The sequence below is a fragment of the Ascaphus truei genome, chromosome 14 (genome assembly GCF_040206685.1).
Source record: "Ascaphus truei isolate aAscTru1 chromosome 14, aAscTru1.hap1, whole genome shotgun sequence".
NCBI lineage: Eukaryota > Metazoa > Chordata > Amphibia > Anura > Ascaphidae > Ascaphus > Ascaphus truei.
The window spans coordinates 42047183-42064277 of NC_134496.1; the positions used below are offsets into that span (position 1 = coordinate 42047183).

Here is a 17095-nt window from a genome sequence, read left to right on the forward strand (position 1 = left end):
CCTACAGGGCTTGTGGGCAGTGATTCACCTACAGGGCTTTTGGGCAGCGATTCACCTACAGGGCTTTTGGGCAGCGACTCACCTACAGGGCTTTTGGGTAGTGACTGTTCACGGACAGGGCTTGTGCCCAGTGACACATGTGAGCAAGTTGGTAGACACTGCACAAGTGATGGTTGGTCTGTTTCATGTGTGTCTTGTTTTGTTTTTGTCGCCTCCTTTGTAGGTGTCTGCTGCTGAATTTGTAGAGATGGCAGCGGTAGGATGTCATCAGGAACCTGCACAGCAATGTCTGCTACTTGACCGGTAACATTTGGGCCTGGTGAATGAATCTCAGATGAATGTGGTGAAAACTGACCTGCATGAACAGATCCTGGCTGGGAGGTGTTGAATTGTGGTACATTAGTCATTCTCCAGTAATTAGCTTGTGTTTGCTGAACAACTAATGCTTCGAATGAGGTGTTGATTTTTTGCAACTGTTTAGGCACTTCAATGAAGACTCTGTGGAGATGTGCCAATTGTGATACTGTTTCTTCCTGCAGTCCAATCATCCTTTCCAGCACTGTCATCATGTCTGAATGGCGACGATTTTCTGCGTCCACTATTTTTCCCTCTGAAGCTACAATTGCATCGTATGTGGAAGTTGATGGACGATTTGGCGGTACAACAGTTTCTATTGGCACCTCTTCATGGTCACATGATTGTATTTCAGTCTCTTCTGTGGCGTCATCCTCATCATACTCATCATCCTCATCACCATGATGTTCTAAAAAGAAATGTACACATTATTAAATGGCATGTTAATGTATGCTGTGTTACTATGTAATTGTACTGTGTCCTAAGTAACACCTAACATGTTAGCATACGTTTTATAACCTCATTAAAAACTACCTTGACTTACGAATAATGTTTGGACTCAGTATGAAATATGAATGAATGAAAAGTTGCTCTAAACTCAGAAGTCCTACATGATAATTAACATCACTAACACAATACATGTTGCCTTACACTTAATTTTCACTGACACTAAGTAATCCTATTTAAAGAAGATGTGCAAAACAAATAATGCACATGACAACATAACATATAGAAGAGCACATATTATATGGCCAGCAAATGATACACTCACCTTCTAGTAGTGTTGAGCTGGCTGACCCAGGTGAAGACACTTGTTCCATCTCAGGTGACACATGTCCTCCAGGGGCAACTATATATAACAATAACATAAGTTTTACATTTACATGTGTAAATATTGAACAAACACTTATTGTATGTTCTGTATTTATGATTAACTAACAACATCAGTTCCTTAACCGAAAATGTGTGTGAAAGTGAACATAAATAGTTGTAATAACACTGTACATGCCTGTGTACTTAGAATTTTTGAGTTCCCTAACATACAACATACTATGTTTCTGCAGTAATGCGTGAGGATAAATAGATTAAATGAGTACCTAAAAATCATATGTTGTGTAGTGATATCAGTATCATAATGTACATAACTATCATGAGATGACCATTCACAATGGTTATCATGAAGGTGGTCATATTGCAAAAAGTGTTGTTTTTGGTAGAGGATATGTGTGGTACATTAATCGAAGATGTGGCACACCTGAATGTGGCTGTGACTCAACAAGACAACACATGCAGTGTGTGATAATGTGTCTTTCATAGTAGTTCAACTATAGATATGAGTGAACTAATGTGTGACGTACGCTTTGATAAGTAATGAGTTGTTGGGGCATTTAGTAGCTAGAGTTAAGCTTTCCAATGAGTGTGATTAACTTCAGTTGTGCTATTCAGGTTGTAAGAAAGGTATTCCCTTCCCCAAAAAGCCTAATCAGCCACACCTTTCAATGACTTGAAACAGGTGCAAATGGTGTGAACTAAGTTGACCGTGAAATGAGGCTGTAATTAGTGTGTGTGCTGAACCCCACCCCCTCTGTTGAAGTGTATGCTGTGATGAGATATTAATTGCAGCTGCTTTAACACAATGGTAGATGAGCTAAGTAGTCATCTGCAGTGTTTAAGTTATGAAAACAATGACATAACATATGATACGTGTGCCTCATTATGCTGTCTGTATATGACATAAAGCAAAAATGGACCTTTTCATAAGCAACTATAGATGTGTTAGTGCCAGTGATGTTTGTAGGCCGTTACATGCAATTTCTTTGATGCATGCTTAAAATAGGCAGTAATGTCATGTTTGTCGGAGTAAAATCAATAAAATACACAATAATATGATACATATTTCTGTTCTGTACCTGTAGCTACTAATAATTTCTCATGAACATGTGTTACACGTGTACTACCCTGTTGTTCCCCATCTTCGCCCACCATCAATTGCTTCCACTGCAGCTATGCATTTTGGGAATTCACATGTAAATGAGCACGCAATGGCACGTGCTATATTAGTTACTGCTTTTAGTAGGACTACTACATATATGTCTATTTTGAGATATATATATACAGAATCAGACATATACATATATAGATGCAGGTATGCTTATATTGTGAAGACAGTATAAAAAGCAGTGTAAATATGCAAAATAACTGTAAGCAACGACACGCCTAGTACAGTAATATTTATCACCTGCTGGAAATTGTGACGGATAAATTCCAATGTCACGGTCACCAGCCAAGCCTTCCACGACGACGGTAAGTAATTTTGGCCGAAGCAGCTCCTCCAATGGAGTCAATATGAGACGTTGTGGTGTGGGCCCACCTCCAGTGCCAGTAGCATGCACGCGTTGGTCTTGTATTTTCTTTTTCAATTTGGACCTAATATCATCAAATCTTTTCCGACAATGATACTTGTCCCTGACACTATTCCCACAGGCATTGACACCAATGACTATTGTGTCCCACATTTCTTTTTTGCTTGCTGCACTTGTCCGCCCTTGAAAAACATATAAAAGATATGAGGTAAATGAATAATAATATAAGCACCAGTTTCCTACACTGCTAGCTGTTCCAAGTGATAGCAAACATGCTGTTTTATGTGTAATATGTGCAGCACATGAGCATTCACTACTAAACCTATACATGTAAGCAAGGTTGCATTCATATTGTATGCAGTTCTGGCAAATTGACCGCCTGTGTTTATTTGTCCTTGTAAGGCATGATAAAAAGCTGTGTTTCCACACTAATGAACATAGAAAGATATTGTGTACCCATATTTGCATATGAACAAAACTCAGATGACCTAGGATCACATGTATTTGAATAATAAATGTAAAGTTACACTTACCTACTAAATGTCCATATATACTGTCATAGTGCTCCAGAATGCCAGTGACAAGAGCCCTATTTTCCTGGTCATTGAAGCGAGGATTACGTGGCTTCTCCACACGTTTTTTCCGAGCAGGTTTAGGGTCAGAGCTTGGCTGGTGCTGACTGGACTCTCCTTCTTCCAATGGAAGAGCCTCCAAAAGCTGGCCACCAGCAAGCACGCCACCACCATCCACCCCATCAGCAACTGCGCCACCAGCAGCACTCCCAGCACCAGCACTCCCACTCCTAGCACCAGCACTCACACTCCTAGCACCAGCACTCACACTCCTAGCACCAGCACTCACACTCCTAGCACCAGCACTCACACTCCTAGCACCAGCACTCCCACTCCCAGCAACAGCACTCCCACTCCCAGCAACAGCACTCCCACTCCCAGCAACAGCACTCCCACTCCCAGCAACAGCACTCCCATTCCCAGCAACAGCACTCCCACTCCCAGCAACAGCACTCCCAGCAACAGCACTCCCACTCCCAGCAACAGCACTCCCACTCCCAGCAACACCACTCGGTGCACCAGCAACATCACTCCCCTGAACAGTACGTTCACTCCGACGCGTACTCCCACGAGTAGCACTCCCACTCCCACCAGCATCACTCTTCCCACGCTTTGCGGGCATACTTCCAGCACTCACAAAAAACAGACAATAAATGTACAGGCAATCACACGACCCACTTCCACATATAAAACAAGACAAAGATGTAAACAAAACAACAAAGGACAAAGCTCACCCAATACACAACAAGTCTCTCAGTCAATATGCAAATGTTCAATCGTCCAGCTCTGTGCGTCTCTCTCTCTCTCTCACTCCCAACAACACAGAGAATGATTAGCAGTACACGTTGCCTTTAAATATGGCGCGCAATCAAAAACATGCTTGTTTCGCCTGATTCAGCAAGATTTGTGATTGTGCAACCTAACAGCACCCCGCCACGCACGCCGATACACCTGTGTGTGATCGGCTCATCATCGTGAGAGTGGGCGGATTTGTTTTCGGGTTGATTTTGAATGTATTCGGCACTTACTGCATACGGAGAGGGAAAAACGCCAATAACATGACTAATCGATAAGCTTGCCGATTTCACATAATCGTCGCTTACTGCATGAGGCCCTAAGTCTTTTCTCTAAGGTCATGCTCTCTATGAATATATTTTATTAAATGGAGTTATTTTTCTTTTCATGTTTCTTGCATTTTGCATACGGTATGTTAATGTTCTCTGACGTTAAATGAATTTAAGGGTGCTACCTCAATATATGTGTGTGTAGCCATGTATCCCCGTGGCTACTAATCTGCCCTGCCTAACACATAAGCCCTGGTACCAGTGCAGGCAGTGTTAGGGTTAAATCTACCCTCTGCTGTAGTAAGCAGCTTCCTTGAGTGGCAGGGGGGTTGGCCTGAGGCCTAGGTGCCGCCCACCCGTGGGGCTGAGACCTGAAGCCCCGCCTCTGATATCAGTGGGGCGTGAGAGTTGGGAGTTGTCAGTTAGTCAGTTCTCTCCTCTCGGGAGTGGGTCGTTATTCTATCCCCTCCTGCAGGGGAGTGGGAGATTTTACCCCTTACTCCACCAGGGAGTTGGGGAGCAAAGGATAGACTTTTGGGGTTTCAAGCCCTGGGGGTTGATTCCAGGGATCAGAGGAAATGCATTGTTGATTGTTTACGGCTGTACTCAATAAAGACCAGTTGCGGTTTTTATACTCCTGCCTGTGACTGCAGTTTATCAGGGAGTGCAAGATGGTTTTCATGCAGGAACTGCACCCAGCTCTGCTGGAAATGGAGGTGCTGCACCCAGAAAGAGCTGAGAATATCCTGAAAGCCTGTCCTGTCTTCCCCACTACGATTGGTGGACACTCGGCAATCCTGTAAACCTCCCAGGTACAGCACAGCGAGCGTACAGGTAACATATCCCAGTTTCAGCACAGGTGGCTCAATCAGTCCCTGATTGAGCCACTGTGCTGAAGCTGGGATATCCAAAAAACCTAACCTGTTTGGAGTTCTTGAGAACTGGAGTTGAGCAACCCAAACCTAGAGTTTTTGGCATTAATGGGACCTATGTGAGAGAGAGAGGGCTATACCTTTTGTAACAGTAAAATGTCTGTTTACAAACGTGAACATTTGTAGTTGTAGCTTTTTTTTACTTAGTCTCCATAAAAGATGGAATTACCAGCTGGTCATGTTTCTGAACGTCACTTACCCCCCAGCGTGAATGTGTTTAGCTTTTATTTTTAAGTTAAAATTTTAAAATAAGAGCACATATAGAAAGCATTTAATTTATGTGTTTTAATGAAAAGGGAAGCTTAAGGCAGTAATAGCTCTGTGCAAATGCTATTGGAAGAATCAACCAGCTGGAGTGTGAATTGTAAAGCTGCAATGTAATAGATTAGGAAAGAGCAGATGGAAATTGGGGGCAAAAAGATGTTGTTAAGAATTAAGAGCAATGATTAGACCATTTTCACGTGTTTAGATCATCGAGTCCACAGATTAACAATATAATTACACTTTAAACTTATCTAACAATATTGGTAACAGCCTTTAAGCAGCAAAACGGGAAAAAATCCTTTTTTTTCTTTTTTTAAATAAATCAGTTCTGTACTGTAGTATTAGATAATACTATCTGCATTTTTTTTAAATTCCTAATGCCATTTGTAATGATTTGTTTAATGCACAGTACCGATCATTCTTTGGTTGCTACAGCAATTTAGAAAGTCATATCCACACACATTTTTGAGCTCTGCCCTCTTGCAACAAAGTATCACATAAAGGACACCTACAAGCTCATATTGAACCCCCAAAATAACCACAAAATATATATATATATAAGCATATAAGTGTCCCAGAGGAGTGCTACTGAGCATGGCAAAATATATTTAAAATCAGAGACAGATCACAAAACACAGACAGAGCTCAGTGCACATCCAATGAAACTTATACACGGTACAGTGCCTAAATATATATGTATAGAAATCTTTTGAATAAAATGGTCTTTTAGTTTAACTCTTTGGCCAAAGTGTTGTAAGCACTTGAGCCACTACACGGCAGACCACATCTCAAGGGTACCTAACACTAATATAAATTCTTAATAACCTGTGCATTACCAGGAAGAATGATTTATAATAAATCTGTCAAAATTAGTTGCATAGTTCTAAGTCTGATTGAAGCTCTTATTAACCTGAACATTACCAGGAAAAGCACTCTGTATTAGATTTGTCACAATCAAACTGCAAGCAAGCAAGTTCCCTTGAGAGTGGGAGATGCAATAGAGTGAGCTTTTAACCATTTAAAAGTGGGAGGGGATGAGCTTCAAACTAGTTAGGAGGAGCCACCCTCCAATCAGCTAAGACCAGCTGAACAAGAATTGTAAAACATACCGGACACCTACAAGCTCATATTGAACCCCCAAAATAACCACAACATATATATAAGCATATAAGTGTCACAGAGGAGCAATATATATTTAAAACCAGAGACAGAATATGAAACACAGACTGTCTGTGTTTCATGTTCTGTCTCTGGTTTTAAATATATGTTGCCATGCTCAGTAGCACTCCTCTGTGACGCTTATATATATATGTTGTGGTTATTTTGGGGTTTCAATATGAGCTTGTAGGTGTCCTGTATGTTTTACATTTCTTGTTCAGCTGGTCTTAGCTGATTGGAGGGTGGCTCCTCCTACCTAGTTTGAAGCTCACCCCCTCCCAGAGTGCTTTTCCTGGTAATGTACAGGTTAATAAGAGCTTCAATCAGACTTAGATCTATGCAACTAATTTTGACAGATTTATTATAAATCATTCTTCCTGGTAATGCACAGGTTATTAAGAATTTATATTAGTGTTAGGTACCCTTGAGATGTGGTCTGCCATGTAGTGGCTCAAGGGCTTACAATACTTTGGCCAAAGAGTTAAACTAAAAGACTATTTTATTCAAAATATATCTATACATATATATTTAGGCACTGTACCGTGTATAAGTTTCATTGGATGTGCACCGAGCTCTGTCTGTGTTTCATGTTCTGTCTCTGGTTTTAAACAAAGTATCACAAACATATCTGTTGCTGTGTGCCAAACAGCAGATTTTCTATTACTTTGAAAGCTGTAACAATAATGTGTTGCACATAGTAATATAATGTTACAAATCAGCTGCTGCATTTCACAGACTGCAGCACAAAGTTACTAGGTGGCCATTTTGTTAGGCACACAATCAGGAATAATAACAGGAGCACCAACCGATAGAATTATATATTGTACAAAGTGTTACATATTAAAATAATATGAAAAGAAAAAATGGGAATTGTTGTTTTAATCTATTTCTTTTTATATCCCCATTTTCTTAAACAGTTTCAGATAAATGCATTACAGATATTATATGGTGCTTGAGTTTCCGATCACTAGTGGTCCAGTGGTTGCCAACTCCAGTCATCAATGGCCACCAACAGGTCAGGCCTGGACAGATCCAGTTGGCTGTGGAAGAGTCCCTTATAGAGACTGCGACCGTCTGAAGTGTCACTTCTGAGAAAGGCTTGCATCACAGTTGCTGTTTTAAAACACCCGCTGAGAGAAATCAACATCTGACTCCTGTACTAGCAGTCGCCGAGTGGTAACTTGTGTATTTTACACTCAATGCTTATAACCCACAACCTTGATGTACGGAGATTATTTACCCCTATTTTAATATATCTGTCACTTACATACTTCACTATTTGCGTTGTGCGCTGTTTTTTTGTTTCCATTTAAGTTAAATGCTGGGGTGGTCCGTGTGAGGTCTCATCAACCTCAACTTACTGGGGTTCTGTGTTTTTCTGGAAGCGTCACCATGGCAACGCGGTGTCAAATTAGGCTGTGGGGTCATGTGACGTCACAAGACCCGCAGCATCATTTGATGCTGGGTCAAAGAGAAGGGAGGGGGGGGCGCGAGCACTGGGGTTGTCGCACAGGGGGGGCATAGCTCCCAAACTTTGCATAACTCTGACTTAGAACGCATGTGCACGGCGCACACACCCTGTTTTAGCTATTTGCACTTATATATTGATACTAACTGTGAATTCTTTGCGTGTGACTATGTGTGTGTGACTGTGTGTCTCTGGGTGTGTGTGACTGCGCGACTCTGGGTATGTGTGTGTTTGACTTTGTGTTGGTTTCAGCACCGAGATATCAGGGGGACGTGGCTCTCTCACTGTCTCCCTGCCCGGTGTTCCCGGCTCCTCTCCTCCCCCTCGGTCCATCCTCTCTTTGGTGGTGCGCATTCGCAGAGGCCCGCAGCCATGCGCAGAAGCTGATAGACGTTAGTGTGCATGCGTGCTGAAAGAGGGAGGAGCGCGAGTGTACTTGGAGGTGGACAAGGGCAGTACTGAACATGCGTGGTGGGTAATGCAAGCTCCTCTTCTGTGCATGTGATGGGCACGCGCCCATTAGTAGCGTGATGTCACTTTTGTTACATTTTTTCGTTACAAGGCAATACATTTTTCCCTTAAACACTGCAGGCGCCAGCAAAGAAGTTTCACTTCAAAAATATTCATGCTAGATCTTCAAAACTAATGACAGAAACCGAATACGCTTTCTTAATACCCTCTTAAAGTATTTATTTTCATTTTGAAAACCGTTTACCATGGAACACTTTAATAAACAAATCGGGATGCAAAGCAATGTGAAGCCGAGTTTGTTTTCAATGTAGATTTTTTAATATTTAATTATGTTATAGAGGAAGCACATACAGGATAATGACTCTTTTGTTGATATGAAAAAGTGCCATTTATAAGAAAGAAAATATAACCAAAGACGAAGAAAAGTTTTAATCCACTAAGTAATTGAGTAACATTGGCATCTGTTTCTGTATTTACTGTCAGAGTTTCTTCACATAATATTAACTGTGCACTGTAAAATTACTGAGGGACTTAAGATTTCCCTACGGCAAAGATAAGATAAGTTAATTTTACCTGGCAAATGTTGTTTCAGAAGTTTTGCCTGTCCGTGTCTGACAACTGAGAATTTTGCCTGTAGCTGTTCCCTCAGTTGGCATACATTGCCCATTACTAAACAGAAAATCTAATCTTGTGCACTTAGCATAAAGAGTCAATATAGAAAAAATTGTACCAGAATATGATGTGACAGAAATATGGTTAATAGCCCTTTCTGTAATTTTCGAGTTTGGAATTTATCAGAGATGTTCAGTAACAGACCTGTTGGTAAATAACATATTGGTAAACAACAATATTACTTGAAATGAAGAAATATGATCAACTTACATACCATTTGCTAGTCTGCTGCTTCTTTAACAATGTGGTATTCGGCCAAATGTTACAAGAAAATTGCTGCTAAATAATTAGTCAGAATTAACAAACAGATAATTAGTGGATAGAAGAGGCATTGTATGTACAGGCAAGAAGAGATCACACTCCGAATTTAGTCAACAACATAAGTACATTTACTGACAAGTTCAGGAAAGATGTTATGTCTACTAGCTCTTAATTCAGAAAACGGCCAAAGAAAAGTCATTTTGAAACCAAACCTTATAAAACATGGACAAAGCTATCAGTAAGTTCTTTAGAAGCTTCTTTATAATATTAATGTAGCTTCCATTAACAAAATTAATTTCAATTTACTGTATTATGACCTTTCCAATGATTCATCTGATCATCTATTTCAGAAGACTGCTAAATACAGATATGGGAATCGGGCAAATGTTTATATTGATCTAAATCAAGCAATAACCTTAAAAAAAAAATACAAAACCCCTGAAAACACCCACAGATTTTTTCTAACGAATTTGATATTTGACATCAATTCATAAGAAAGTGTCAAAACAAGTTAACATATTGTCACACGCATTTAATTATAAACACAGTGGAATAATACGTTTGTGTTGTCCAGCAGTGGCCAATTCTAGTCCTCAAGGGCGACCAGCTGGTCAGGTTTTAAGGATATCACTGCTTCATCACGGTGGCTCAATTTGTGGCCACTGATTGAGCCATCTATGCTGAAGCAGGGATATGCCTAATACCTATCCTGTTGGTGTCCTTTGAGGATTAGAGTTGGCCATTCCTGGTGTAGTCTATTTGATGAGTTCCTTTCATTGCATACACTATGTACTTTTAACCACTTTGCCACATTCTACTGTTTGGGAAACATCTCTGAAATACAGAAACAAGCTTTTTACACTAATTTCCATTTGAGTTCTGTAACCTGTTTTGACCCGTCTCCAGCTAGAGAACACTGATGATCACTGCCATAAAACGGTATCATAAAAAACTAATCAGCCTTTACAACAGAACAATCCATTTCCTGAATGCAGTGCACAGAACCCATGTATAATTGTTGAAAATCCTTTATTGCAACATTAAAGGGTTGGTCTAGTGATGGTAACATTGAAAGCTACCGTCAAATTCCAATTTCAGCTTTTACAGTAAAATTATTGATGGCAAAGTAAAGGGTTTCAAACGCAATGCAATGATTCTAAAAAATCCTCATCCAAAATCCCTAAAACGTAATGGTGTTTCAACTAATCTACTTCAGCAGACATGTGAAATGTTAAAGCACGTTAATGTTTTAATATTTAGTAGAGCAAAACACTGGTATGTATCTGCCAACATTGGCCTGCTATCAAGTCAAAAATAGACCTACGTAAAGTAAATGTTAGCAATAATAAGGGGATTTTTTCTTGCCCAACGCTTTTCAGAATGTCTTTGCATAACATTATTTTTTAGGGTTAACTGAAACGAAATTAGTATGAAAAGCTTTTAGAACAAATGTGTATGTTTTAAAATATTCTTTAATAAACTAATAAAAGCATATTTAATGACTAAAAGTAGACTTGGAGACGTCACGTTTAATTTAATGTCTTCAATTTTTGATGGTGATAGTGTTTAGACTTCTAGAATTGCCTTTAGCTACAGATGTATCTTTCTTACTGTTTCCTGTTTTGAGGTATAGGTATCCTGAGCATACTGCAGTATTCTGCTTTACCACTGAGTCCTTTGGAAACTTTAATATTCTGAGGCATGCCTGGTACTGTTGAGACGCTTACGCCAGCTACATCTATACATTAAAAACAGTTAAAGCCTTTAAATATCAAAAGCATATTTGTGTGGGTTCTTGTGCTATCTGTGTAATTGGATGCTTATGCTTATTATTAATATCTAAATATATACATGTGATGTCATTAAATAAATAGAACAGTGTAACTGAACAAGAGCCTATCATACACCCAGTATCAAAAGTACACTGCCTAGGGGTCACATTTGACTCCTCCCTCCCATTCACCTCTCACATTCAGACTATAGCTAAAACCTGTAGTTTTCTTGCAGGCCCTCATTCTCTCCCGTCTCAACTATTGTAACCTTCTAGTGTCCGGCCTTCCTGCCTCTCACCTGTCACCCCTTCAATCTATCCTAAACGCTGCTGCTAGAATCACTTTACTTCTCCATATGCTGAAAACATATAGGTAGCTCTGCTGGCTGGTATTATAAATCTCAGATGCGCAGACCTTGACCCCTTGCAGACGCACTTACAAGAACACCCTCCTACCCTCTCTGTACGTTCTGCCCATATATCACTTAGTTTGTAAGCTCTTCTCCTTATTGCATTGTGTATGAGAGAGTCTAATAATTACTAGCACTTCGCACTACAAAACAATCCAGACTGGACTGCACTACAAAAAGCAAATCAGTGTATTATTTGTTTGATTCTTTGAGTGATAAAGATGAAGGTGATGGCACTCTCCTGGATTTCTGATAAACAGAATCGTTTATTTTTTAAAGCAGGATGAAAGTTTAGTCCCAGTATGAAACTTTGTAAAGAAGACCTTTAAACCAAGTTTCATGCTACACAGGGATCAGAATGTTGATCCTCCTTCACAAATAAACCATTTTGTTTATCAAAAGTTAAGGAGTGGGTCATCTACTTCAGGGGTGCTAAACGTCAGTCCTCAAGCCGCCTTCCCCCACCCCCCTCCCAGCAGGTCAGTTTTTCGGGATACCCCAGCATCAGCACAGGTGGCTCATTCAGAGGCACCACAGTACCAGCTCTGACCGGGCCCAACTTCTTTGTCCGGCTGCCGGTCCTCTTGTTGCCACCGGGCACTGGCTCTCCCCAGCTGTGAGCCTCCTTCACTGACTGTCCCACACTGAGCTTCTGATATCAGCTCACACCTGGCCTCTCTCTCATGCCGGAAGCTGAGCCCTGCTGTCTTCCAGCGCATGCTGACGTCAGAGAGGCCCGGCGCGCGCCAGTATCAGGAGTTCGGCGTAGGACAGTCAGTGAGAGAGGCCCACAGCTGGAGAGAGCTGGGGCCCAGCAGCAACGAGAGGACCGGCAGCTGGACAAAGAAGTTGGGCCCAGCCAGAGGTCGAGCCCAATGCCGACACTTGTCCCAGGTCTACCCTTCTGTTGGCAGCCCGACATAAATACTTAACTGAAAATTTAGTCATGGACACAGTTAAATCACTTTGGCTGAAAGATAAACTGATCAAATAAAATATAAACAATGTAAATTGACAACGAACAAAAGAAAATGATCTCTTCCTCTTTTTGCCAGTGAAATGGACAGGTATGCCACCTGTTTGTGGTCTCCCACACCTAACAGCAACTTGGACCACTATTGCCTAGGTGGACTAGGGGAAATAGCACGAAGAGAACGGTGGAAGAAGAATGGGACTCGCCATCAGAAGTGAGACCCCAGAGGTAGCCAAAGTCGATGCAGCACGAGTGGTCATATTAGACAGTGGTTGCATGTTTTCAGCTTCTTGCTGCACTGCCCAGGTGAGCCTATTGACAGCACCAGTCAGCAGGGCTAAACTGATCATCACATTTGACGTGTGATGATGCATCAGGTGGGTCATGGTGCAGAAATGCCAGTTGCAATTCTGTGAATGGTTAACATTTATTATACATCTTACTGTAGGGGAATGCAGCGTGCACATCAACTGATACTGGCACTGCAGGATGGCCTGGTCATAATGCTCATGAGAAGCATCTTCAGGAGAAGGGGGACCTCTTGACAGAGCAGGTGGTGCAACAGATGACAGACCTGGTGGTAAGGCAGGTGAGGAAACTGGAGCTATATACTAATCTTCTGAAACCTCCGTGGGGGTTAGGATCAGGACCAGCATGGAAAACCACAGGCCCGGTGCAAACTGTGAGTGCAGGGCCTCTTACGATTTCCAGAGCCCTACCTGAGGGGTGGTTGTAGCAGCGGCACTGAAGGGAGCCCATCTGGGGGGTCCTGAAATGGAAGTTGGGCCCCACCATAAATCGGGCCCAGCTTCCTTGAATGCCACCTGGCTGGGCTCCCTCCATCGCTTCCGCCACTCTGGCTCCACAGGTAGGGCCCTGAGGAAAAGGGCAGGGCATCAGCAAGCACAGGGCCAATACAGTCGCACCAATGGCATCGCCATCAAGCCAGCCATGGTTAAAGTAACTGTCTCTTCAACAGGAGAATATTCCTGCAAGGAGGTTTCCAACTCCAGAGATGGCTGTCTGCTTGATTTATAATTAAAATGATTAAATGCTTTAGTGTTGGGGTTCATATAACACAATGGCTATATATTTAATGCGAGCAAACATCAATTTTTTAAGACCCCTTGACGAAGTTTAATAATATGGTTTTATAATTTGTATGTACCATAGTGGTAAATATAGTTAAAAGAGTGTATTCATGTGATCTAATAGGGCATAGTTAACATTCCTATGGGAATAAATATACAACTGATTATTTTATAGTTATTGTTCAATGAATGATATATGTTGGACATGGCCTGTAGTCTACTTGAAGAATGTGAGATATTTAATGTAAGCATGTCACATATAGCTTATTGTGAGTATGTGTGAGTGACTTGGAAATAAAACTGTATTTAAGTAATAATCCCCGAAGAACAGTACATTACTGTACAGGGTACTGAACAAGGTTATTACTATTATAGGTTAAAACACACACTGCAGACACCCCCACACCAACAAAACAGACTCTGCTGCCCTCCTCTACACCCACCAACAGAACACAAACTCCAAACTCGCACAACAAAAAACACTATGCTGCCCCGCTCTAGACCCACAAAACATACAACAGACAAACACACACCTTTCTCCTCACTCTCCAGTGCAGAGGTCTCTGCCGGCAGGGTGAGGGAGGAGTCAGTGCCTTGCTGGTGCCTCTTGTCCAATCCCCCCCACCCCCCCCCCCTCTGTCTGAGAGCTGCTCTCACACTGTGTATGAGAACTGAAAACTAATTGGCTGAAAAACTTGTCAGGGTGCCAAAAATTCCGGCCCATAACTGAATGAATAATGCCCGGAATTGTAACCAATCAGAGAGCAGGGATTTCAATAATGTCCGGAATTTAACAGCTTTAGCCTATAATGTGTATTATTGGCCAGTAAAGCCCTGTTATTCTGGGATTATTACTTAAACATACAAGGTAGTGTCTCATTTTACATGTACAGTATACATTACATTGAAATACATCATGTCTGCTTTTACTTACCAGGTTTCTCCTATGGAATATCCCCAGTGTCCACCAAAGGTTCTTTTCAGCAGTATTGGTTCTTCGGCACAGTCTCCCTAAAAATTTGGAGTGATGATCCACCCCACCCCGATATTGATCAGGATCTCCAGCACCTCCATCTCCAGCACCTCATCTGTCAATCTGAAGATCCAGATTTTTGCTGCCTCCTAAGGCAGGGTCAGGATGTGGATGAAAACATTCCCTATATACTATATATTTATTTTCATTTGAATGTGCGCATTGGGCGTTAAGTTTAGGTAACACGGCTAGAAAGCTCGTGTGTTAATTGCAACGCATGTTATATTTTTTCCTATCTGCCGTGCAGTGCTATGAACGTGCCCACTCGTGCATTTATCGGTATGATACAGCTTTTGGTGACAGTCACTCTTTTTGGATATTGTTAGTTTAGTGGATATCTGTTAAACTCAGGGAAAATAACATCCAGGTAACATCCCATTATTTGCCCTGATTTAACAGAGGTTTGTGCATCTGGTCCACATAGTTTTGAACCATATTTGCATCCAAATGCTTCTGGGATGTAGTAATATCCTTTTAAAAACTAAAATGAAACTGTCCCTTTATTATTTATACATCATATATTTTTAAAACACATTGCTAGTGTGAATGAAGACAGACAGGCTTACTACTATACCTGCATTTGTATTAATCTTTACAACAGACGATAAGTGAAAAGCTTCTTAGGGTCCACATTACCTACTTGACATTACTGTTTAAATTGTGCATTATTCTTCATTCTCATTTGTGACATTTCCCCTCGATATTTCATTTAATCTGATTGTTTTGTGTCTCGACAGTTAATCTTGAAACAGTACACAGTTTATAAAAGGTATCTATGGAATAGAGAAATAAACAGAAGCAGTCAGATCTCAGAGGAGAAACACTTATAGGTTTAGTTTTACTCAAGAGAATGATCCAGTTCTCAGAAACTCAAAGTAAGCGTGTTTTTTTTAAATGTATCTGCATGAGGTTAATAGCCTATAGCATCTTGATGAAGAGGCAGAAAATGTATGAATGTAGGCACGCATGTATAAAAGATGACTTCCTGAAGGAATAATGTATGAAACACTGGGTATCACGTTCTAATTGTGTAATTAAATAAGATCAGGTGATTTAGTATTTATGTGATAAGTAAGAAAGTCAGTAGCTTTACGTCAATGGAAGGAATCAATCATTCTTCCATAGAAAAAAATTACCTATGTTATTAGAAATCTGAAAATATATGTGACCTACAGTGTATTGTAATGCAGAATTCTCGACATGCAACACATTAACATTCTACACAGATGTAGTCATACTGACATTTTGACATCGCAAAAATCTTTTCTTGGCAATATTTCAAAGTCGGTGTAAACATCAACCAAATGCTGACATTGGCTTGCTTGATATTGCAACCTTTAAGATAGGTAGAGATATTACCACAATGTACAACGTTACATACAGATGTAGCAGATACTGCTCTCGCTGACCCATTGTAGAGGCACACACACAGTGCTTCGGCAAGAGCAGACACCATTGTGAACAGGGGCGGTCTAACACATTATTGCACCAGCAACATCTGGAGCTTTGCTGTTGGTGTCCCCATTAAACTTAATGGAGATTTAGAGACCAAACCACCTTCCACCGGTTAAAGACTTACAGCTGCAGCGGCCGTTATTCGAACACTTCAATCGGTGTATACATCGGAATACCCAAGTCATGGTGCGTGATCTCTTCCAACCTTACCACCTTAAGAGGCGAGTGCAGAAAATGGCATTTTAGTGTTCTGGTTTTTAAACACCTTAAATTGACACAGTAGCACTGTACTGTATACATTACAATTCATTCATTTCATTGCAACCAAAGAAACAGAATCCATGAAATTAAAACAAAGCAATCGCGATAAACGCAGGTGCCTGGGGCGATTGGCCGCGTTCATGCCACGTGGAGTACAGCAGCGCACACATGGTGCAGTGATTTGTTCTAATAACGGCCGCTGCAGCTGTAGCATGGAGAGAATTTTTTTTAAAAACTAAATTGACTGAAACAAATTTACAACAGTATATTCTGCATTTTCATTAAAGGGAACTGTCTCTCCTTCACAGTTGTGAAAAATAAGAAATACATAACTAATTGGCATATTAATATTCCGGTTATTCTTTTGCAGTGTATTAATCAAGAAACAGAATTTGGGGTAAGCAAAGTCGTCAGCAATGTTTTTACGAAACAAAACAAAACTGTGAATACTCATTAAGTGGTATTTGTTTAATAGAATTACTTCAGAAGTCTTGACACTGATGCTGTCAACATTGTTACCAC

General features: G+C 40.8%; 1 protein-coding gene across 1 annotated transcript; it reads right to left on the reverse strand.

Annotated features, from left to right (window-relative positions):
* Positions 1-267: 267 nt before the first annotated feature.
* On the reverse strand, positions 268-12479 carry LOC142465473 (uncharacterized). Its single transcript, XM_075569432.1, has 5 exons — positions 12311-12479; positions 11246-11317; positions 1127-1204; positions 317-763; positions 268-275 (listed from the first exon to the last, which is right to left on the reverse strand). The coding sequence occupies exons 1-5, from the start codon at positions 12477-12479 to the stop codon at positions 268-270; spliced, it is 774 nt and encodes a 257-aa protein (XP_075425547.1).
* Between the last annotated feature and the right edge of the window lie 4616 nt (positions 12480-17095).